Source organism: Triplophysa rosa, linkage group LG10, assembly GCF_024868665.1.
Source record: "Triplophysa rosa linkage group LG10, Trosa_1v2, whole genome shotgun sequence".
In the NCBI taxonomy this organism is placed as follows: Eukaryota; Metazoa; Chordata; class Actinopteri; order Cypriniformes; family Nemacheilidae; genus Triplophysa; species Triplophysa rosa.
In genome coordinates, this window is record NC_079899.1 from 24,685,887 (window position 1) to 24,710,160 (window position 24,274).

A 24,274-nucleotide genomic window follows, 5' to 3' on the forward strand; every position below is an offset into this window, starting at 1 on the left:
TAAACCCAACCCTCCCAGAAAACATGTTTTTATTAAAAATCTAGTATGATTTATAAACCTTAATATTGGGTTTATCAAGACCCTAACCTAACTATAACAGAAAAACAGCCTTTTCTATAAAAACTTAACAAAATGTAACATTTCCAAAATAATTGTAAAATGAGGATGCCTCAGGGTGTTTTGTTCAGTCTTTATCACTTTTGAGTCAAGTCTCTCTATTATATATTATATAAATCTATATGAATATGAATATAAAGAACACTCATGTTCACGCTCTTAACCAGTTTACGTTGTACTCTACTAACTAACTTATTCTTGAATGCTCAGGAGACCATTTCAATCATATTTATTTAATACAAGTTATTCTTTTCTTTTTTTCAATTGTTAAAATGTTTGTTTAATGTGTTCGAAGTTTCAAACGGGTGATCTGTTGATGATGGACAAACCAGAAATCAAATAGCAATATGTATCAGAAACATTAGACATTTCAAATACATTTATAGAAGTATTTATTTTGAACAGTATGTCGATTGTTCAAAACCCACATAAAAAATATTTTTGTGGCATGTTTAGCTTAAAGCGTGCATTTGCTTTCTTAAAAATAAATTCCTCTTGGTTTGATATAGTCTAGCGTAATTTACAAATACCGTTTGGACGTTTAAATACAACAGTATATACTGTATTTGCATTTTCTTTTATAGAAAGCTGTTAGAAAGACAAAATATGTTTTTAATTGTTTATTAATATCATATTAAAAGACAGAAACAAAGAACTAGCATAAAATGCACTACAGCTTAGCAGAGACTTTCAAAAGGAGCATATTTCAAAGAACAATGTCTGTGTGTGTGTATATAAATCGTGTGTGTCTGTGTGTTTCCAAGTTAGCTGGCCACTTCTGAGATATGGTGGATGTTGGAGAGGGTGAGCTGAGCTTCTTGAGTGGGATACGAGTTTCTGCTCTGCAGCCAAAGTTTCCCAAAAACTCCTGTGATGAGGATCAGGAGGAACAGAAGACCACCAAGCACAAACGTCTCCACAGGGGGCATATCTAGACCTGAAACAGACGTTCAACTGGGCGTTAAAACCGGTCAGTGAATACTCATGATAACTTACACACAACATATGAAACATAAGACTTACTCTGACCAGTATTCTCTGTGTCAACACTGAGCCTTCTGATTGGTCCGTACGAGACCGTGTGTGATGACGCAACCTCCCTGCGCGTTCGTACTGACGCATCCTCATCGGTGCAGTTCTGTGAATCATTGAGGGGTTAAAGTTACAACAAGGAAAAAAGAACCTTTTAAAGAATAAAGCAGCCAAATATGACAAATCTGTCAGAAAAATATTAAGATACTAATATCTTATTCTTGATTGATTATTGCATATAAGATGTATTGATCTCTAAAGCGTTTTAAAGAACATTTGGTGTTTAATAGTTTAATTTCTTCACAATTTTTTTAGCAAATTTTGTTCTGTTTTGTAGGTGTCAGTGGTGACTTACGGGTTGGCACGTTCCTCCTGTGTTATGACAGATCTGAATGTTGCAGTGGAGGAAAACATCCGTGTAGGAGCTGCCAACAAACTTAAACATTTGTATCCTGAAAAAAGCCTCCGGGCCTTGACCGTTCCTCATCACGTCCAGCGTCTGGTCATTCCGTAACACCGGACAACTGATTTAAAGAGAAAGGTGGGTCCGATTTATATTTGTAGAGTACGTTTGGGAATGATTTTGCGTTGAGCTCACACAGTCAGTAATTTCTGGAAGGTGAGGATCTGAGTCTGGGTTGTCAAGGACAGGCACAGCTGTTAAACTGAAATGCACACGGCCGCAGATTATAGTCACATGAATTAGGCTGCATACTTTTTGTCGTCCCTTAGCAACAGTTTCAGCGACGTGTCCCGACAACATCCTCTGACACCGATGGTGATAATGACTTAATGAAGTATGTAAACTCAAGTGAAGGACAAAAGAAGCGGCGATGGAGGGTCTTTCACACCGAGTGTGAACAATGAGTTTTAATATAGCGTTTAAAATAATAACACTGTTTAATATTTAAAGCTGTAATCTGTACTGTAGAAACTGAACTTAAAAACAAACAAAATTAGCTGAGAAAGTACTTCAAATTTATGATAAAAGCTGGTTAAGGTAAAGTCTCCTTACTCCAATTCACAATGAATACGTTTTATAACGGTGACAACGTTTTATTATTTGAGCTGTCGGGTACGAAATGTCAGTTTCCCGCTAAATGTCATTAATGACTTCAACCCACGTAAAATTAAGTACGGAAAGTAACGTTTCATTTTAAGTTTCAAGCAAAGATGGTGACGGAGAGGCAAAAGTTATGGATAAAAGTACCATTTTTATATATTCAAATATAACATTCAAACCAAGTTTGTGTATTTCTAAAAGCCAAAAATGAATGTGCCTATACGTCAATGTAACACAAATGATTAAATCGAGTCATCTTTTCCAAGTGTGACAGAAGAAATTAAGAGACCACTCCATTTTGTCTCCATTCATGTATGTAGTGTTTGTTGAAAGATTAAGAGAACACAAAGACGCATGATAGTTGTGAAAAAAAACTGTCTTATTCTATCATATATTCATTTTTGAACTTATCCAAAATGACATGTAAAAACATTAGTATTGTGAAGTTTAACATGAGTATGAACTTGTTTACTTTGGAGTATTCAAGATCTGCTAACGTTGCATCTTTTGTTCTTTTTTTAGAAAAACTGAAAATATGGTCTCCTGATTTTTTTCATAACCTGTTTGATAAAGATTTTTATTTGTTGGAAAAAATGAGTTGAATGATTTGAATATTAATTTACTATTATATTGGACAGTATGTGCTGTATTAATTTAGTTGCAGGGGAATGACAATGTAAAAAGGAAAGACAGCAGTGCCTGTCAAACCATCTCGAAACAAATATCCACAAACCTTTCTCTGATGAAGATGTATTGAATGTTGCTGTAAGGGTCATGGGTGGGTGTGGCCCAACATCTCTCCACTCTTAAAAACAGATTCGCCGGAACCTGCTTAATCCAAAAAGATTTGTCATTAATAATCAGGCACATTTTAAATAGTGACTTGGTCCAAAAATATTTACTCCAAGACAAATATTGAGCCGATAGATAGAAATGTTCTAGTACTCTATTGAAATTTGGTCCGGTAGCATTACTTGAACGGTTTTCTCCTCTGGATTATTTATTACCACTGTGTTATTCTTCTCGGATAAATGTGCAAGCAGACAGCACTGACTACTAATTCTTAACAAAACCTTCAGGAAGCGAACATTCCCACAAAACCAGACGTTGTTTTAAACGGAGACATAAGCTATAGAAAGCTTTAATTCTGTCTAAAAACAAAGATAACAAGTAAGTCTTAGACGCCGCATGCAAACGAAAATGCACGGGTGGCTTTCTTAAAAGCTTGTCGTGTGTGTATGCTGCGCAACACAAACCATGTAAACTTTGACATAGATGTTGTCCTCGAGTGTGAGAGAAGGAACCGTGGTCCATTTATCCTGAAACTCTTCATCTTTATACAGCAGCATGGAGACGGAGAAATTCCCATCTTCTGTGTTGAGAGTGATTGTCCTGCGGAGCGGTGAATGGTAAAAGGTTCACTGAAGAGGGCTTAAAAGTTTTGCTGGCTGAATGTTGAATGAAACTCTTGAGTTAGACCCAGGGCTTTCTTTTCGTGTTTACATTCAAATAAATAATTAGCGCGAGGCTCGGCCTTTGTGAGCTTGCAAAAATAGTGCTAATGAAAGACATTAATGCACGTGGAGTGCTGGATGAGCTTTGAACCTAGAGACAGAAAATTCATTCAACCGGTGATGTCGAGAGCAGTAAAAGTTCACCTGACATCCACTCGGATCAAGTTCTCGCCGTTTTGCTGCTGGACCATGTAGTTTAGGGGGTATCGACAGCCGAATGTGATGTTGATGTAGCTTCTGGTGATAACGTCAGTTTCGTTGTTCCGGATGGAGTTGGTGAACACGATGTGAGTATCGTCTGATGCCTAAGGGACACAGGATCTATCAGCTCCCTAAGCAACCGTACAAATGAACCACCAAAATGTCAATATTGTAACTGTAAATAAGTCAAATATAATAAAAATGAGAGATGCGCTGATATATCGGCCAGTAATCGGTATCAGTTGATAAAAGCACATTTTTACACTATCGGCCGCTGGTTTGAAAACAGCCGATGATCAGGGCCGATATATTCTGTCAATCAAAAGAGGACAGAAAAGTGAATGAATTTGTGCTCTGTTTATAGAAATTGTTAAGAAAAATCACCAATTTGACGTTCAGTATTAAAAGTAATTATATGAATTAATAACATTCAGAAAATTCAGAAATATTAATTTAATCTTCAGAATTTAATTAAAGGGATAGTTCATCCAAAAAATCATTAATTTACAAACTCTTCAAACCTGTCATTTCCCCCATTGACTCCCATAGTATTTATTTTTCCTACTATGGCAACAAATGGGGGATGAGATCTGTTTGGTTACTGACATTCTTCCAAATATCTTCCGTTGTGTTCAGCAGAACAATGAAATTTATACAGGTTTGGAACAACCTAAGGGGATTAAATAATGACAGAATTTTCATTTTTGGTGAACTATCCCTTTAATGCGAGTAAATGCTCGGCAGATATCACTCTGGATAATCGGCTATCGTATCGGTGGAGAAATATCGTATCGGTACATCTCCTGTAAAAATATGTAAAAGACGGACCCAAAAAACTGAATTTAATGTTGTTTTCACAAAGAATTGTTTGTTTTAAGATGAATTGTATTCCACGTTTCATTAATATTCATATTGGCCAGGCTAAAGTCTCAAAATCTAATTATGAGATTACGAGCGTCAAAGTTTGATTTCAAGCATTCATTTCACTATGATTTCAATCTTTGACATGTCCTTACTCAGTCAATATTGAAGACATCAAGGTTATATTGTCAAAAAATGTTCTTTACACTATTTAGGATGATTTTATGTAAAAAAATCTGTAAATCACCACAAAATGACTTTAGCTGGGTTTTCACAGGCCGGGTCACTCATATGTTCCTCAAACCTCAAATAGTTTTCAAGCCTCCAACCTATTTTAAATGCTCAAGGTTTTATCAACCAAAAAATCGATGTTTGTCTTTGTTTTTTTACTTTAAAACAATCTATATTGATGCATTTCGTCCAATCTACAACCTGATAACATCTCAACAGTTTAATAACGTCCAGTTGACATTTACGGGCCAATAAACGTATAAGCTAAAGGGCAACATAAGGAAGCTCGCTATTGAACGGGCCAGACTACCCCCCACCACATCCGCTAAAACAAACTTTATTGCCGTTTTATCTCTCCAACCTCTAGAAACACACCTCCTGATTCACATGTCAACAAACACGTTCACAACAATGCGTGTCACGTCTAGACACAAATGATGGCATTGTTTTGTTTACATTTAAAGAGATAGAAATAAAAATTCTTTCATCATTTACTGATTACAAACCTGTTTAACTTTATTTCTTCTGCGGAAAACAAAAGAAGATATTTGGAAGAATGTTGGTCACCAAACAACACTGGCCTACGTTGACTTCCATTGTATGAACACAAAACCACAGAGACATTTCTCAAAATATCTTCTTTTGTGTTCCACAGAAGAAAGAGTCATATACAGTTTACAACCACATGAGGGTGAATAAATGATGACAGAATGTTTATTTTTGGGTGAATCTGTAAATATAAATCTATGCTACACAAATGGAAGTAGATTAGATTTTTCTTACACTGTCTAACCTCAAAACAACAATGAGCAGGGAATCTATCCCCTCTCAACGCTGCGTTAACCTTTTACTGGCTTTACAAGAAATAGTCCTGAGAGAATGCCGAGAGCGTCTCTCAACGAGACTCGTGGTCTCAGGTGCAGATTTATTTGCTGTTCGAGGCGGGCTGTAGGGCCAAATAAAAGAAGAACTATAAAGTACGACGCTGAATTACGGCCGGCCTATTCACCGCCGCTGAAAACACGGTCATCATTTCCATATAAATCAGGATAATTTAGAGCCGCATGGATGTTTGCCCCCACCTCTCTCCCACCGAGCTCTGAAAGCACTCCGGCCAGCCTATTTGGAAGGACTGAACAACACTCCACATTTGCATTTTGGGAAATAAATAAATAAAATTATGCCTCAAAAGGACATCAAACCCGCATGTAATATAATGCACATAATGATGAGCACGATACGGCAATAAACACATTTTATTTTATTATCCGGATGGTTTAAACGGTTTGAAGCACGTGGGCCGTGCAGCCTATGAAGAGATTGTAAAACGGGAGAATTTATCGTTTGTATTTTTAAGTCTCACCGCAAATAACGCTTAATTTGTAGCTGTTCTCAATGCAACAACTGTTTACAACCTTTTAAAGAGTCTTTAATGTTCTGACACGTATGCGAGTTCTTCACTCCCAGAGGTTTTAAATGAGTAAATTTATGATTCTACACATTCCACACAATCTTGTTAAGGAGACGAATGAGATGTACCATAATAGTGCCGCAGTCTGTGAGGTTGGCCTTGATGCTGAAGACGTAATCGTTCTCGACCTCGACACCTCGGCATTCAGGATTGTTCAGATGCAGATCCCAGACCTGAGGAGGGATCAGTCCAACGAGTTTAAACTATATGATTTATCGCCGTGACATGGTTTATCTATGAAATGCAAACCTACATAAATAGGAGGGTCCTTGTTCAGAAAAAAGGCACTGGGGATGATGACCCGCATCTGCTCGTTGGTGCAGGTGACAGTCTCGTTGAGTTCTGCGTGAAGAACAAGTAATCATGAACATCACAGAAAATACAGTGTAAACATTGATGATGCGTCATGGCAACATATTTCGGTGAGTTTAAGTAATGTCAAAATATAAGGTAAGACATTTCAACAAGTCAAAATGCACAATAGTTAAAGGGATACTTCACCCAAGAATGTCATAAAATCATTTAGATTGTTCCAAACATGTATACGTTTCTTTGAACACACAGGAAGAAATTTGGAAGAATGTCAGATCTCATCCACCGTTTACTGCCATAGTAGGGAAAATAAATAGGGAGTCAATGGGGGGTGAGATTTGACAATCTTCCAGACATCTTCCTGTGTGGTCGGCAGAACAAAGACATCTATGTTAGGAACAATAAGGGTGAGTACAAGATGACATCATTTTCATTTTTGGGTGAACTATCCCTTTAATTAAAAATGATTTGATTTTACTTTAAAAAAAATGTTAAGACAACCAAGAATTTTTCACAGTATGTTTGCATAATTCAATCTTAATGTTTTTTTATTGCAGAAAGAAACTAATCACATGTTCTGTTTTGATTCTTTATTCAACAGTGTTTGAATATTACAGATATAGAAAATATAATTCATATGATTTTAATATATAGACTGTAAAAGGTGATCAATAAGTCATGGCAACATATGTTTATACATAAACTCATAACACATTTTTACAGTGTACTTTATATATTAAAATAATACAACTATAAAAATGGCAACAGTAAGAAGTAGCAAAACATGCAATACTTTTATACATTTAAAAGCTCTTTTAAGATTTATTTCACTTAAATGTGCTTGCTTATTTGTATATATCTGCCATAAGTGTGTATATATATATAATTGAATATATTACAACAAAAAACAATGTCTTAAAATGAAATCTGATTTACCGTCTTCATACTGCACAGCAGAAGTTGTCATCCATATCGAGAACAGAGACCACATCAGCACGGTGACCGGTGTCATCTTCACCGGAGATTCTGAAATGTACTTCCCAAACTTTCAACCGCTTCCTTGAAATCTTCTCGGTTACCTCCTCAGCTAGCTGTCAGACGCAGTGTTTTCCGTCTGTCCGGCCCTTCGATGCGCAGCTCTAATGAAGTGGGAACCTCCACCAGCTCTGGAACACAAGCTTGAATGATGTTCTCCCCAACAATGAGATTCCTCACATGAATGGAACGGGTTGAGGGAGTTCCAAGGTAACAACCACCAACTAGGTTTGGGACGAAAACACTACCGACATCCCACTTAGCAGACGTCGCACTGTACCGTCCCGCGCGTCGGTCGACAAGGAGTTTGTTTGTCATGCAAAGGGTATGGAGGAGCAGGGGTGGCGTCTGGTTTTATCCCACTCTTTTGTCCGAGCGGGTTTTTAAAGGCCACGGCAAAAGCTTTACTGTTTCGGGAACCCCAATGACTGTCTTGAATAGAAGTCCTGTCACGTTGAGTCAAGGACAGTTCACTGACACCTTGGATTGATGCGTTTAGGACTGTGTTTGGACAGAGAGAGGCCAGTTTATGGGAATGAGGGAGTATTGGATGCCAAATTCAACATGATGGTTTTGAGATCTATGCATGAAGAAAATAAAAACACGTGTCCGTTAGTTACCTTACGAAGGACCAGCTTTAAGAGAATCATTTTTAAACATCAATATATTACTGTATATATTCAATAAATAACACCCTTTTAGTGAATAAAGGAGATGCAGAGGTTAATTTTCTTCTATTGACAACTTTTTGTTTTGACATCTTTTCAAACCTGTATGGCTTTCTTTCTTCTGCATGCAGAGCACAAAAGCTATTCTGAAGAACGTTGGTACCCAAACAACATTGACTTCCATTGTATTCACAAAAAAAAACATTTCTCAAAATAAATTCTTTCGTGTTCCACAGAATAAAAAGCACATAAAACAGGTTTTAAGGGACGTGATGGTGAATTCATCACAGAATCTTTATTTATTTTGGGTGAACTGTGCTTTTAATATGAAAGATATAATCACGGTTTCTTTGCCCGTCCTTGAACAAGGTACTTGTGCCATACAATGTCTTTGTGTCCCCTCACTATGGTTTTACTTTTTACAAGAGCTTTTTATTGGATGAGCTTTATGGACACTGAGTCACGTGTCTTTTGTCTTGCAAATAGCACCAGCTACGATGTTTGAAACGGTCTGCGGATGCCGGAAGAATAGAAGACACTCGGACACACACCAGCGCTGTAAAGTTTGTCATTCCATTGTCTTCCTCAACATCACGCAAACAAAGTAGGTGTTAAACTACAAACAACTACAACAAAGACATCACCATTAGGGTGTAATTCTCAACATTGTCGTCATTGCCGTTTATTTCTGTTTTGAACAACTTCACATCACAGTTTGACAAATGTGGATCTTTTGTGATATTACGGGTTTTCTATTCAAAACTTTGTGACTAAAATCACAAATACAGTGTTGCTAATGTTAAAACCAGCCTTCTATCACGAGGAACATTAAAAAAATTGTAAAAAAAATAGTTCATTTATACACAACAAGGGGGTAATAAAAATGACACAGACTTGTAAATAAATCAACGAGACAATGTACATAAACAGATACAACACTGTTATACCGTGTGGTACATCGATGAATAAATTACACCATGGTATAATAGGCCGTACAGAACGGGGAATGTGCAAAGCAAACATACGGTCGTTGTTATTGTAATGTTCATCATTACTGCTTTTCAGACGGGCAGGTCCGGCGGCGAGCGTCGAAATACCGTTTACTCAAGAGCTTCGCCGTCCTCTGTAAACAGCTCGGCCAGGTCTGCCACGGTAAACACAGAGGCCTCCGAATGCTTCATGGGCGTAGAACTGTGACTGAAGGAGAAGTCAAGGTCAACAAACTGTAAATCTACAAATAACTCAAGTCCACAATTAGCGTTCACTTCAAGAACCCTTGAAATGATTTGACAGGCGCTGATGACATTTCATATCGAAACAAGGCGGCAGGGAATATTTACAATTTGTTATAGCATTGAAAAACCACACATTTGTGCCATTCATGAAAATAAATCATTTCACTTTCACTTTCTTTGTAACGAATTGATGCTAAAGGTACGAATCACAATGTGCCGCTTGCTTGTGCTAATTGGAGACAGGTGTTGTTTGTAATTCACACACACAAAAAAAATTTGATTTCAAGGGATCATTAAAAACCGTTTGTCCTCTTGTTAAGACAAAACTCACGTCTTTTCCGCTGTTTTGAGCATGGCCTGCATCCGCTCCTCAATGGTGGACTTGATCAGGAACCGATGCACAAACGTAGGTCTGTAGAAATGAAAAGGGTTTTTAGAAATCAGTAGCTGAGTTCCATTACCCTTCAAAATGCGCAAATTGAAATAGCGCATTGAAAATACGCCCAATGGAAACACGTCAATTTCACGAAAACTCCCATGTATCGCAAAAAATACAACCCGGCTAACAATTTTTGGTTCCCAGAACGTTCCCCTAACGTTAGTTTTTATTTCCCAGAACGTTATTTTCTAAGGTTTGTTTTAAACGACATTTAGAAAATATTGTGTAAATAATGTGATTAAATCACACAGCAATTAATGTTTTTCTTTTTTGTACTATTTTTCTATACTTTATTCATAGATATGTATACATAGATGCCACATTCAACTGCTTCAGACAACAGTTGGAACGGTACATTTCTAACTATAATGTTTGGGTCTATTTATACACTGCAGTTAATACACGCACTGACTGGCTTTGACCCTTCCAATATGGCGGATGACTACCGGCCCATAGAAACAGCCGCCAATGAGCCATCTACAGTATGTATATACACCATTGCTTTTATTAATGTGGTTGGTAGTAAAAAAAGAAGACAAAATGAAAAGGGTAGCATACGATCAGGAAATGCCACAAGCTAGATTCACACTTCCATGTGTCCATATGAGCATCGCAGCTCAATGTGTACGTAACGTGCTAGCTGCTTGCTACACGGCTATGACCGTATGACTCCATTTGTGATTGACCAGTCTGATGCTTACTTGGTCTGACCAATCCGATGCACTCTCCCGATGGCCTGCAGCTCGTGGGCGGGGTTTAGAATGGGTTCCACCAGCAGCACGTGTGTCGCCTCGATGATGTTCAGGCCATTTGAACCCGTGTGCAGCGGCAGCAGCAGGATGTTGATCTTTTCTTCATATTTGAAAGCACTCAGGTTCTCCTGGTAAATACAGCCGTTGTCAATTTCATAAATTATTTTCCACTTTAGTCAATTGTAAAATTTGTCCAAATTCAAGCTTTTAAGTTAAAAGGTTTTTAACCTTAAAAAAATAATTGAAGGGTTTTCAGCCTATATAACATTATACGTGTAGCTGAAATTTCTTTTTTATTTTAAACGTTGTGCTAGCTTCTATGGCTATGTTCATGGCGAGAGCCTGGTTTAGTTATTAAAAAATAAAACCAAATAAGGTGTTTAAGATATTTTTTTGTAAAGAATCAAACAGACTAAACAGAACCAACCGAATAAAACAAGATCCTCGTTAAAGTGACTTTTTAATATATAAAAGTATAATATATACTGTATATAAGATAAAGATACAGCAAACTGGACAATCCTGCAGAATAGCATACATTTTTCTATCACAACACAAACCTGAAACTTGTGAATCCCATTGATCTGCGCGAACTCCATGTTGTTGTCGAAAAGTGCTTTTGCAATGATGTCCAGGACGCCCTGCCACTGTAAGACGAGGAATAAACGTCAGGTCACAGGTTAAGAGCTTCGGTCTGCTGTTTGATGAAGTAACTCATTTAATGAGAGCGTTACCGTGGAGAACACCAGAGACTTGGCTCCCGGGTCGCTCATCTGGATTTTCTTTAGGACTCGAACCACAGCTTCGACCTTCGTGGAGTGGCTACCCTACGGGGTAAAGAGATTACAGAGATACATTCACGCTGTCATCCAATAAGTCATTTATAACCTGCCTGAATAACGTCACTCGTATTTTACCTACGTTGTAAAGAAATATATTAGACGTCTTAATAATAAAAGAATGTGAGAGGATCTGACCTTCACAGGGATGTCCTGGCCCTGGTCGGCGCTCTGAGTGGTGAAGACGTACGAGATTTCTGAATGTGAGGTGGTCTGTCGACATATCGCACACTTTATGGCTCGCCGTCGGTTGCCGAAGCTGTACTGCTCCACGATGATGGCGATGCACTCGTTACAGAAACAGTGTCCACAGGTGAGTACGGCCCACTGCAGACATATACACAAAAGCCACAATGAGATTTTTCTCTACATATTGAAAATGCATTTTATACACACAACAACTCTTTTATATTGGACATTTCTGAAATCAAATACTTTTGATATTTATATGGTTAAATTGTTTAAAAAATGTCAAGTTTGGTTTAGCCTTCTACAAATTATTTCCTGAAAGGACTAAAGTACTAAACCAGTTTTCTTTTCATCTTTCTTAATTTAGTTTTCAATCTTTTCTTCAACATCAAGTAATTGTAGTGTATAAGCAACAAGCAGAAAGCCTTTTTCATGTAAAACAGGAAGTGACATCAGAAAGAAGTGTCATTTATTGTTTCACACAGGTTTGTTATTTTACCTCCTGACCCAGCGGGCGAGCACAGATGGGACACGGTTCTGGATTCAGACCACCTGTGGATTTGTCCTGGGACTGAAAAACAAAAACTCAAATTCATCAATTGCGCCGGTTCTGTTTACCTACAGTGTGTATCTCTCATTTCACGACAAAAGTCATTTAAACATAAAACAGGCTGTATTTACTAATGGAGTTTTTATTACAAGGGTCAGAGGAAGGGTAGAAAAATGTAAAAAAAAATTGTCTAGACGGTTTCATCAGACGCACGCGCCTGGCCCAAAGTGAAACTTCCGGTCTGTGTTTGTTGATCAGTCTGGCTAGTGGCTAATAATAGAATTATTTAAATGATTATTTTATTGTATAAAAATTTAGTTAAATAAACAATTTGCTGAATGGGTTGTTAACTTTGTCGCATTTAAGTTTAGCCAAGTAACGGTTCTTATACTGGTAATCCCAAATAATACTGGCTAGACATACTTTTAACTTGCTAGCTAATGTCATTTACTTGTTATTTCTTTTAGGGACTTTATTCTTTGCGGACGTGTACCGGAAGTTAAGTTGTTGCTTTGAAACGGTCTACACTGTTTCAAGAAACCTAACAAGTGGTCTTGAGGAAAAAGTGTAGAAAGAAAATCTATGAGTCGATCGGTCACCTTCTCCAGGTTTGTAAGGTAGAGAAACTGGCCGAGCTTTTTCTGCAGTTGTGATTTGGCGACTGCTCGGTCATTGATCAGCTTGACTCTGTTCTGTTCCACCTGTTCACACACAAACGCTTTGAAGACATTTTTTTCGTCTAATATCTCTGACAGTATAACTGATGTGTGGCTGTGTGCTCATCACCTCGTGTGGTTCTATGATGTGCAGGACTTTGGGTTTGGGTTCACCAGGTAACCGCACACGCAGACGTTCTGTGGCCATGCCCAGCTCATCTTTAGCCGACACGTGATCTCGCAGAGACATCCAGTACTCGTGCAACAGCTGAATGAACACAAAACAGCATTTTGCTCACGGTGATCTTTCCCAGAACAGATTTGTTTATTCTGGATGTACAACAACAAATAATAACAAACCTTATATTCTTTCTTCCAGGACTCAAAGAGCTCCATAAAGGCGTTTCCCTCTTCTGTAAGGCCAGACTCCATGCGGCGGATCTTGGCGAAGGACAAAATGGTTTTAAGGGCTCGCTCCATCTCGCTGGCCGCCCAGAGACCACGACTGGTTGTGGGGAGTCTGTCGTCTACCAGCCCGTCCTCATCCTCGATCATCTCTTCAAAGATGGCCGTCTGCCCTTTGACCCTGCACAAAACACACAAAGAAAAGCTGGTTATATTGGTTTAAATTTCATGCAACTAAATGTATAACTGGTATAACTTACGTATGAGAGAACAGTTTTGACTCGTAGTCCGTAAAAAGTTCGTCGGCTTTGCAAAACACACAACTAAGAAAGATCATCAAAAATTAATTTCAGATTTGAAACTAAAATAGAGAACTTGCCTCGACTATCTATTGTTATGTTGTGAAAAATACTTCACAAATTGCAGTTTTGTGTGGCGCTGCTGATGTTACAAACAGTGTTGGGTAAGTTACTCTGAAAAAAAACTAATTACTAGTTACTAATTACTTTCTATATCCTACATCAACCTCAATTAGTTAAGTGATTCACGATAGACATGAAACGGCTCTTTTAATTCCTTTAAATAAATAATATTAAACTACATAAAGTAGTATTATTAACTGACCAAAGTATTACAAATGTGAGAATTATACATTAAAGCATTCATTTTAAAGTTAGACTTTGAATTTTGATGTCAATTCCACTATTGCACACACATATATTACACAAAGTATTTAGTTTAATTACATCAAAAGTAACTGTAATTAAATTACAGAAAAATAAGAGTAATCCCTTACTTTACTTTTTCAAGGGAAAAGTAATTAAATTACAGTAACTAATTACTTAGTAACTAGTTACACCCAACACTGGTTACAAATACTATTTCATTCTAAACTTAAAAAAAGATTGTACTTGTTTAGTGGAAGTCGAACGGGTCGCAGGTGGCAAAGTGTCGCTTCCTCGATGACTTGTTGAGACGGCGGTCCTTCCAGCTTCTTTACGGCATCCTGAACCGTTTTCTGAGATTTCATCAGATCATCCATTTGAGTGCTGAGCAAAAACTGGAGACCACGACCGTCACGAAACCTGCGAAGGAGATGTTCCTTGAAATTTGCAACAAAAATGTTTACGTGCAAACAAGATGAATAGCTAGTAATGGAATGGACGCTGGATTACTTGTCAGCCATTGAAAGCTTGTTGGCTTCTTGTTTATAACTGCATGTAAGCTCATTCTGGATCCGGCTCACGAGGTCGTCATCCGTGGAGTGCTGAATGGTTTGCTGTATGACGTCCAGCCACCAGGGGGCGCGAAGGTTCACCTAGAGAGCCGTTTTTACAATTACAAACCACATACAGTGGGAATAAAATCAGACTGTGTGACTTGTGAACCGTTACCTTGCGCTTTAGCTCCTTAATGTGCTGAAGAACAGGCTGAAGGTTCTGATGGGCTTCAGACACCTCGGAATTCACCTTGGCCATGTAATGCTGTTTCAGCTGTTCAGCCTTGAAAAGAAAAACAGAACCGGGATCGATCGGCAAAGCATGACGGAATTAAAATAACACAACATGACCAGCAGGAGTGACTGAAGCAACCTCATCTTTCAGACGGTCATCTCTCAGAGTTGGTGGAATCCCAGGATGCTTTGCATTCAGAAGTTCCATCAGGTTGTGAGAAGCATGAAGCCTCTAGAATTTCAGACAGGGAATGTAAAAGCGACAATTACTAAAGTAGATCAAATAAAAGCTCTGCTTTTTACCCTATAAATAGTTTAACCATTAACAGGAAATGAAACCATGTTTAAATTATGTTAATCATTTCAGAGAACTTGAACTGAATTGAAATTCAAATCGTGTTGGAATTTAATTTGAAAACTGAAATAAACTGGAACTCAATACTGAAGAAAAAATGGGATATGCAATAAGTTATGATAATGCTTAAAGTTCGTCAAAACTATTTAAATTATATATTTTAAAACTGCAAATAGTATTTTTGTATCATTATAAAACACATAACCAACATTGACAACCCTCATATTGTCTTTCTCGACAGTTTTGCATCGACGTTAAACCTTGACTTTACTTTCTTTTTTTAAAAGTATTGAAGTCATTCAGTTATTGCAAACCACTGCGATATGCACATTTGCGATAATTCTATAACTTTGATATATCTTGCAGTCCCAGTTGGACCCGAATTGCAATGAGAACCGAATGTACCTGAAGTGAATCAGTTTTCAGCCTTTCTTTATGTTCTTCAGATGAGCGCAGCACCTCTCTGTACATCTCCACTGCTTCCACGAACTCACCTGACAAAGAAAATATCGACATACTTTCTAAACATCCACACGAGCTGGTATAGCAACAGGTGTATAACTCCCAATACCTCTGATGATGTGGATTCCTGCCAGACCGTTGAGAGCGCACACCAGCTGTCTGTGAGCTTCTTCACACTCCACACGACACTTCTTCTGCAGGGACTTTAACAACTCCTCCATCGTCATTGTGCTTTAATAGGAACCAGAGAGACAAATCAACCGACGTGGACCAAATGACTACAACCTTGTGTGAATTGTAGGAAAGGCTCGGACCTTTTCTGAAAGGGCAGGAATTCTCCTCTGACGGCCTGCGGGTGACAGCAGGCCTGACGCAGACGCAACAGCGGGTACAGTATGGTCGACACCGTACGCCGGTCCAAACTGCCCAGCTTCAGCGACCAATCCGAGATCTTCCTCAGCTTGAGAAGAGCATCCTGGGAACAAACCTCGTGCTGACGGTGATAAAAATGTCCCTCCACCGGGGAGAAGTTGAGCCAGTGGATCTCCTCCGTCTGAGGGGGAATCTGGATCTGAAAACGATGTGAAACCAAATCAAACGTGATAAAACATTGATGCTCTCGCTCATTATCAGATCAGCATAGAGTGAACCGCTAACCTGATCGATGACGTCTTTTTTGGCAGATCGCCATAGTAGTTGACCGATGACGCTGTAGAGAGGTCCCGTGTTCCCATGGCGATATGGGCGGTAGAGTAACTGATCCCACCAGTATTTGACCCAGTAAGGGTCGACTCCCAAGAACAGTATGAGTCCATACAAATCTACAACATTAAATAGAAAATAATGACATACCATAAAAACGGATATACAGTATGTTAATGATAATGAATAAAATAATACGTATTTGTTAAAAACATTGTGAACAACTTTGCGTAACTTTAGGTAAATCCTTAAAACAATAACAACTTAAAACAGCATAGCATTTTTCTTAGTATTTACTATAGTAAATTGTAATATATTATAGTAAATACAATAATTTGTTAACATATACTACAGTAGTCTGTAGTACTAATTATAATGACCTGATGAACTGTAATAAATATTGCAGTAACTTTAATTTACTATAATACGTTTAATAACACTAGTATCTAGAGATTTTACCACAATTACTTTACTATAGAAAATACTAAAGTATACAACAGTGTAATCCGCAAATACATTACTATAGTAAACACTAAAGTATACTACCGTGTAATTAACAAGTTTACTATAGTAAACACTAAAGTATACAACAGTGTAATCAGCAAATACGTTACTATAGTAAATACTAAAGTATACCACAGTGCAATAAATAAAAGCATTTAAGTATTTGTTACAGTCTGGGTGAATGTACAGTATCCCACTCATTACACAACTCACGCCATAAATAATTTGATACAAAATATTATTTTAAAACATATCGTCTCTGAGACAATTTGCTCATTTGTAATCAATTTAAAACTGGCACGAAGAGAGAGACAGCGTAGTGAAACATATAAATTACATACTGTATAAAGACACGTTGTACAGGTCAAGATGATGACTGACCAATCAGAATCAAGTATTCTAAAGAGCTAGCCATGTAATATAAAGCTCTTAGGATATACAGATATGCTCACCTTCTAAACCTCTCTGCACAGGAGTTCCACTGACACACCAACGATTCACAGATGTGAGACGCAAGGCCATTTCTGCAGCCTGAATACACAGAGATTGTACAATGAATAAAATAAACATCCAAGTCAAACATCCAAGAGAATAGACCAATTCACCGGCTGTTAGACGTCTGACATGACGTGATAAACATCTGTTGATAAGACATCCATTGAATCACCTTTGCAGTTGTGCACTCCACCATCTGAGCTTCATCCAGACAGATGCGCCACCACTCCACGGCCACCAGAGGACTCGGCACGGCCATGTATCGCTTCTGGTTGCGGAATCGCCGGCCGTCTATGCTATTGCTGTGGGGGATGTCGACATAATTGAGTTCAGTGCGCAACACGTCGTAAGTGGTGATCACCACATCTTGTTCGGCCAGAATGTGTGGCTGGATGAAACCGTGTCTCTTTACGCCCTGGTACACCTGTGGAGGAAACACAGACGGGTTTAATGCAACTCAAAGCTGAATGAATGAACAAATGAATCAGAAAATGGTCCTACCAGAACTCGGAGGGATGATGTGTGGATGTGGCGGTTTATTTCATCCACCCACTGGTGACAGATGGGGCTGGGCGAGATGATCAGGGTGGCACCGGTGGACACGGGCTTCATGGCCACAAGACAGTGAGGGCAGTAGAACGGCGTGGTCTCCAGGTTCTCCTCTTTATAATTCACACACTCGGCGTGTTGCCACAGCAGACAGTTCAGACACTGGACACGAGCCTTGCAGTCCACCAGACCGAGCTCTCCACAGATGCACTCGAAGCGGTAATCAGACGTGTTGAACGGGAACACAGACGCTCTGGTTGGGGTTCCAGGTTCTGGTTTAGAGATCTCCGTTGCTTCACGTTTGGGTTCATCTTGAAGACACACGGCTGTTTCTTTATCATCTTCATCGGTCGTATCTTCTGATGTCTTGTGTTGTGTTGTGTGTGACTCCAGAAGAGATTTTGGTTCACTCTTTAGTTCCTCGGCGAGGAGAGGAGGCTCCACGCTGCTCAGTGTGTCTTCAGAATCTGATGCGGTGGTGTAGGAGGTCATGGTCGCCTCCTTCTCCTGACCAGAAACCCGTCGAGATGTTCTCCTGGGAGTGGCTGTTTCTGTTGACTTCTACATAAAATATATATTTTTTACAAAACAGCATATTAAAATCCATGCTTCATTCTACTTTAATCTTGTAACCAATCACAGATGTGTGTTTTAGACTATTCTTTATTTTATTAGACTACGGTATGTGCATTTTTAGATCATTTTAGAGTTTAAATTATGGCTCATCCAATCAGTGTTGAGAGCAAACATGTTCCATTTTATAATAATAATAAAAAAAAATCAAAATTTTTAGATTTACAAGTGTCGAAATTTGAGAAAACCTGACTTACACTTCGAGGGGTGGCAGGTTTCTTTTTCTTTTCTTTGTAGTTCTTCCCCAGTTTGAAGGATCCTGCTAACCCTCGTCCTTTGATCTGCTGCACGATGTTCTCGCTCATGAGTTTACTCAAGATCTTCTTTATGTGATTCCGATTCTTCAGGGTGTCATACTTGTACGCGGTCCTTAGATATGTAAAAATGGCATTGACTGACGCTCCCTTCCCAACTTTCATCTCTTGTATCGCGGTCAACAACATCTCGCGAACAGCTGGAAATGAGAAAATGTATACGTTCATTTAGCAACGATCTCAATCAACTTTGACAACCACATACGCCCTACTATTTACGTGTTCAGATGTTCTCTGGGTTAAAAGAAAATGTAAATGATTTTTTAATGTAAATTGGCAATTTTTTAAAACTTAGTGGGACCCGTCAATATAACTTTTAATATCAGAGAAAATAAAGTTGGCTGTCCTGGAGTTAGAAGCTCATACAAAAGCATCAATATTCTCACCTGGATATACAATCTTCTCCTTGGGTCTCACCTCTCGCTCGATGGTTCTTTGTCTCTCTAATGGAGGTGGAGGGACAAAATAATTCACAGATTGTCCCTGCAAAAGACAAGAGATCATTTTGGAAGATGCAACATCATATTTAATTCTTTCCTGCCATTTTGTCACATTACAGCGGTACTATTTGCACATATATTAAATCAAAATTGGTCACAAACATACCACAGGTAACGCGAGAGCACCGTGCTCCAGGTTTTGCCGGGTGTGACACAGAATAAGAGCCAGTACTTCTACAGTTTTCCCGAGTCCCATCTCATCAGCAAGGATCCCGCCGGGCCAGTCGACTCCGGCCAGAGGAAACTCTCGGATCAAGCTGTGACAGAAATCATAATGGTAAAGTTACAGATTTTTTGTAGCTCAACTGGTAAAGCATTTGACTAATTTAGCCTTTAATTTACTAATAAATGATCGCAGAATTTTATTTGGACTCCTACCATCCGGTGTAGGGATTGTAAAAGAGTTTCTTGCCACAAACTGTGACCACTTCTCGCCAAAGAAAGTGCAATCTTTGTCCTGTAAAACAAACCAGGTTTCTAGTAAACCTTCCAAAATAGAACACATCTATAGACAAACGCTTAAATATGAAACATTAACCCTGAGAGCTGCTGCTGTTCTTCTTCTCTCTCTTCAGCATCCAGTTGACCGCTTGCCTCTGATAGGCTCTCAGAACCGGGATGAGACCCGGGTGCTGGGCGTCAAAGCTCGGCTCCGCCTCCTCCGTCTGGTGGAGATGTCTGACATAATCATACAGTTCCTCGACGTTCTGACGTTCTAGATCTGTGTCGCACTCCTCCTCCTCATTCTCCATCACCTCTACCACAACAAGAAAACAAAAGGTATCACAAAAGGAACATTAAAGGATATTTTGCACGTAATAACTATGGATCACCACACTTCTGTAACAACATGAAATGGGTTTTCTATCTGATTTTTCTCTTTGTGTAGCTGACTTACTAATGATGATGAAATTGATGTCGATTGCATGACGTAAAGTAAATATTACCAGGGATGATGAAGTCATAGAACAACTCCATTAATTTCTGCAGTAGTTGGTTGGCCTTTCTGATGCGCCCATTTCCGTCACTGAGGAATTCTGGCCTCCCGATCCCCGAATCGAGAAGAAATATTTTCAGCTGTAAGAAAATAAATGATGAAATGGTGAAAATATTGTGCTTAATAATGTGTATTTTTCATAGGCCATGGTGACAAAAAAAATCACAGTAGACTCAGATATTGGTAACTTGACAAGATTATTTTAAAATAGACACCTTCAGGGATCCATCTCCTGACGTGTGACACAGTTGAATGATTTTCCTCTTCTGTAGCCAGTCCAGATCCTCCAGCAATAATCCACCAAAAGAACAATCCACCGGCACAAAAGGACCGGAGCTGCCACTCTCATCCTCCGGCTCATGACAATTGACGTTTAAACTCAGTCTGTCACCTGTTTGCTGAAGACAGAAAATATCGTCTCCAAGTTCAATAGGAATCTTTGGACACAGGTCAAACTCTCCGATCAGAACATTCCACCCTTGATCCAGAGCAGAAAGGGGCAGTACGCTCAGTTCTGTGGTATCTGGGATTGAATCCTGCGTGGAGCAGCTCGGTCCTTCTTCTGATGGTCGTTCTTCTCCCTGCTGGAAAAAACAATACAAGTTTGATTCGTTTTTGTTGCGAATACCATCAGCTGTTTACCAGTAAAACCATTACAGAATTCCTTTATGTAGCGTGTTAAAGGTTTTAGTATTTAAAGGTATTCTATTGATTCCTTTCCACCAGATAGCATCCCACCAATAGATTTCAACACATTACCAGTAGATACCATTATAGTTTCCATTAAAAACAATATGATTCCCATGAAAACCATTAAATCAATTAGAATATCCACTAAAAGTTGATGGTTTTATGAATGTTGATGGTTTCTATTGTTTTTCAGCAGAATATGTGACACTGCCTTACCTCATGCAGGCTTCTCTCTAGCACTGATCCAGACCGACAGCTGTCAGATGTTGTTGGAAATGTCCCCTGAACGTCTTCAAAATCTCCTTCAGTTCTACGATCTTCATGCATGTTCCAGTTCAATCTCCTTTTGGCCTCCTCGTCCACGCGCGCGGGGGGCGCGCGTTTCCTTCTGCTGCTCATTGTTGAAATCTGCAGAGATACTGCAACAACAAAGTTGATACTGTGTAACTGTTCACAACGTACACAGGTACAAAAACATTACGTATAACTGTAAAAGCATTTACAGGACAAGAAAAAACATCTCTATATATATTATTTAGTTAAGCCAGATTCAGCTGTAACAAACGCTTCTATTTGTAATAGATAAATAATACTAATCGATATAACACCAACGGTAGTGCACTAAGCTGGCTGGTTGCAATCTATAAATAAACCTAAATAGCCTAACATTACATAAGAACGATCTTCCTCGTCAAATTATGATGTTTATTATTATGAATTTCAGTGTAAATTAACACAGCATTGAAATAAATATTATAGCCCTTTAAGTCAGTCGAGATTGTAAGATGTCAAACTACCGCCTTAGAATAGGTGGAAACGCACCTTTGATTCGATCCTGGATGTGCTTTGGTCAGCAGCGAAGTAATGTCATAAAATAACTTTTTTAAGGTTCAAAGCGTACAAAACATTTCTGTGCATTTATCCGCCATATTTAAAACACAGGAAGTGACGTCAGACCAGAACAAACGAATAGGCGTGATGCAGCGTTGCGCAGATCGTTCGGCGTATGATATAAGTACCGCGAGACTGAATCGAAAGCAAACGGAACAATTCTGTTCTCGCGGTACTTCGTTCTCACACACAGATCGGTCTGCGCTGCGCCGAATGAAGTGAACACACGCAATGTCAATACGCTTCAATATGAAGAGTTTGGTTCCAAAATGAGCTAACTCCGTTTGTAAAAAAGATCCAAAATCATGTTTTATTATGTTGTCATGTTTTTATTGTGTTTTATTGTGTTAGTTTGCTATATTTGTTGAGTTATTATGGCTTAAATCAAAACAAACCAACTGAAGTTTGATTGATATTCATTGGAATGCACAATAAAAAAAAACATGATTTTTGAAAGATGTTAAAAACGGACTCATTTTGGAACCAAACTTTTCATATTGTAAACACTAGATGTCGCCAAACCCCTTTTTTTGAAACTCAGGTTGCTGGGGATACAACTTTTGCTGGGATAGGTCGGGTTGGCAACTGTCATCTTTAAATATTTTGAAAAACAGCCCGCTGGATCAAATTATATCTTGATGTCCGATTTTCTTTAAAGGTCCAGTGTGTATTTTTTGGAGGATATATTGACAGAAATGCAATATAATACGTCTTCAGAGGTGTATAAAGAGCTTACACAATGAAGCATTATGTTTTGATAACCTTAAAATCAGAGGTGTAAAGAGTACCTGAAAACCAGCCGGCGTCCCAGCCAGTGTCCCAGCCGGCGTCCAGCCCTGTCCAGCCGGCCTTCCAGCCGGCGTCAAGCCCTGTCCAGCCGGCCTTCCAGCCGGCGTCAAGCCCTGTCCAGCCGGCCTTCCAGCCGGCGTCAAGCCCTTTCCAGCCGGCTCCCAGCCCTTTCCAGCCGACCTTCCAGCCGGTCCCTGGGAGACTCCCAGGGTCAAAGACTGTTCCCCCCAGGACTTATCCTAAGTCCCCCAGGACTCCGCGCCCTCGAGCGCAGCCGGGGACTGGGACTATTCCCCACCCCCATGGACTGCCCCCTATGGGCCCTTGTTTGGCCCCACCCCCCTCCCTTGTTTGTTATTTTTACTGTTCCACCCAAGTCCTGTTATTATGTTGTCTTGTCTGCCCTTGATTTTATTTTCTTTGTTTTGCCTTGTCCTGTCTGTCACCCAGTCGGTCTTGTCTCATCCGTCTACCCCTTGGTGAGCACCTGGAGGTGCTCATTAAAGGGGGGGCTTCTGTCATGGCTCTGCTTCATTTAGTCATGTCTTTCTTGGTCCTGTAGCAGAGCCATGACAAAGTCTTTGGTTATGTGTGGAGAGAAACATATTATTGTCCTTTTGACAATAATATGCGTTCTCTCCAGTGTCTCGTCATTGGCCCCGCTCCTCTCGTTTCCTTGTTATCTTTCCCTGAGTGTTTGATTACCCACACCTGCCACGTGTCATTATCCCTCATTTGTCTTCCCTATAAATGCCCTCATGTTTCTTTGTCCTGTGCTCGTGTATTGCATGTGTGTGTGTGCTGTATGCCTTGTGCTGTCCAGCTCGTGGTCAATGCTCGTGGTCAATGCTCGTGGTCAATGCTCGTGGTCAATGCTCGTGGTCAATGCTCGTGGTCAATGCTCGTGGTCAATGTTCGTGGTCTTTCAGTGAGTCTAGTTAGTGTTAGTTTATTGTATTTGGTCTAGTGTTGTGCTTAGTCTTTGTTAGTTTAGTTTAGTCAGTTTATGTTCCTGTTTACCTGTTATATCATTTCCCCTGTTATCGTGTCTTGTTCCCCACCGTGGGTTTTTGTTTTACGTTTTTGTATTTATATTAAAGTCTTGTGTTGTTAACCCCTTCATGCCTGCCTGCATCTGGGTTCTCTTCCACTCCGTATTTCGTGACAGTATATACTTGTTCAAAAATGTAGTTAAGTAGAGAGTAAAAGTTGCTAATATCTTTAATACTCAGTACAACTACAAAGTAGCCAAAAAGATACTTAAGTAAAGTAACTAAGTACATTTACTCCAATACTTTACACCACTGCTTAGAATGAGCTATTTCTATCTACATACACTGCTGGTCCCCTTGGATCTAATTCGCCATGCT

At 39.2% G+C, this 24,274-nt stretch overlaps 2 protein-coding genes across 6 annotated transcripts; both read right to left on the reverse strand.

The window, feature by feature from the left end:
- Positions 1-553: 553 nt before the first annotated feature.
- Positions 554-7,848, reverse strand: si:dkeyp-110a12.4 (pancreatic secretory granule membrane major glycoprotein GP2). Of its 2 annotated transcripts, none has more exons than XM_057344196.1 (9): positions 7,739-7,848; positions 6,744-6,832; positions 6,559-6,663; positions 3,871-4,031; positions 3,469-3,604; positions 2,946-3,040; positions 1,505-1,673; positions 1,147-1,255; positions 554-1,054 (listed from the first exon to the last, which is right to left on the reverse strand). In XM_057344196.1, the coding sequence occupies exons 1-9, from the start codon at positions 7,812-7,814 to the stop codon at positions 882-884; spliced, it is 1,113 nt and encodes a 370-aa protein (XP_057200179.1). In that variant the 5' UTR covers positions 7,815-7,848; the 3' UTR covers positions 554-881. The 2 variants fall into 2 exon arrangements, with proteins under 2 accessions (XP_057200179.1, XP_057200178.1); XM_057344195.1 differs by having other exon boundaries at positions 556-1,054; positions 1,141-1,255.
- Positions 7,849-8,310: 462 nt separating this feature from the next.
- On the reverse strand, positions 8,311-22,156 carry shprh (SNF2 histone linker PHD RING helicase). Of its 4 annotated transcripts, none has more exons than XR_008963680.1 (32): positions 22,047-22,156; positions 21,441-21,643; positions 20,750-21,118; positions 20,485-20,614; positions 20,076-20,294; positions 19,916-19,994; positions 19,644-19,794; positions 19,424-19,520; positions 18,921-19,177; positions 18,043-18,651; positions 17,714-17,965; positions 17,499-17,577; positions 16,498-16,661; positions 16,155-16,411; positions 15,950-16,071; positions 15,784-15,872; positions 15,163-15,255; positions 14,965-15,072; positions 14,746-14,888; positions 14,482-14,655; positions 13,831-13,893; positions 13,526-13,751; positions 13,296-13,433; positions 13,109-13,210; positions 12,459-12,530; positions 11,909-12,097; positions 11,666-11,758; positions 11,492-11,578; positions 10,881-11,059; positions 10,072-10,152; positions 9,531-9,702; positions 8,311-8,417 (listed from the first exon to the last, which is right to left on the reverse strand). XR_008963680.1 is itself a non-coding variant. In XM_057344193.1 (32 exons), exons 2-31 carry the CDS (start codon positions 21,621-21,623, stop codon positions 9,606-9,608), a joined length of 4,902 nt encoding a protein of 1,633 aa, XP_057200176.1. In that variant the 5' UTR covers positions 21,624-21,643; positions 22,047-22,156; the 3' UTR covers positions 8,312-8,417; positions 9,603-9,605. The 4 variants fall into 4 exon arrangements, 3 of the variants coding, with proteins under 3 accessions (XP_057200176.1, XP_057200175.1, XP_057200177.1); XM_057344193.1 differs by having other exon boundaries at positions 8,312-8,417; positions 9,603-9,702; XM_057344192.1 differs by lacking the exon at positions 8,311-8,417 and having other exon boundaries at positions 8,748-9,702.
- Positions 22,157-24,274: the final 2,118 nt, after the last annotated feature.

Excerpts from the sequence above, each read along its gene's own strand:
- si:dkeyp-110a12.4 (XM_057344195.1), bottom strand. The coding sequence starts at position 7,814 with ATGACACCGGTCACCGTGCTGATGTGGTCTCTGTTCTCGATATGGATG. Across the intron at positions 4,032-6,558 it reads CAGACTGCGGCACTATTATG|GCATCAGACGATACTCACAT; the intron begins GTACATCTCATT and ends TGTGTCCCTTAG. Across the intron at positions 1,674-2,945 it reads TACATCTTCATCAGAGAAAG|TTGTCCGGTGTTACGGAATG; the intron begins GTTTGTGGATAT and ends TCTTTAAATCAG.
- shprh (XM_057344193.1), bottom strand. The coding sequence starts at position 21,623 with ATGAGCAGCAGAAGGAAACGCGCGCCCCCCGCGCGCGTGGACGAGGAG. Across the intron at positions 16,662-17,498 it reads TGTGCAGAGAGGTTTAGAAG|ATTTGTATGGACTCATACTG; the intron begins GTGAGCATATCT and ends TTAATGTTGTAG. Across the intron at positions 14,889-14,964 it reads TTAAGGAGCTAAAGCGCAAG|GTGAACCTTCGCGCCCCCTG; the intron begins GTAACGGTTCAC and ends ACGGCTCTCTAG.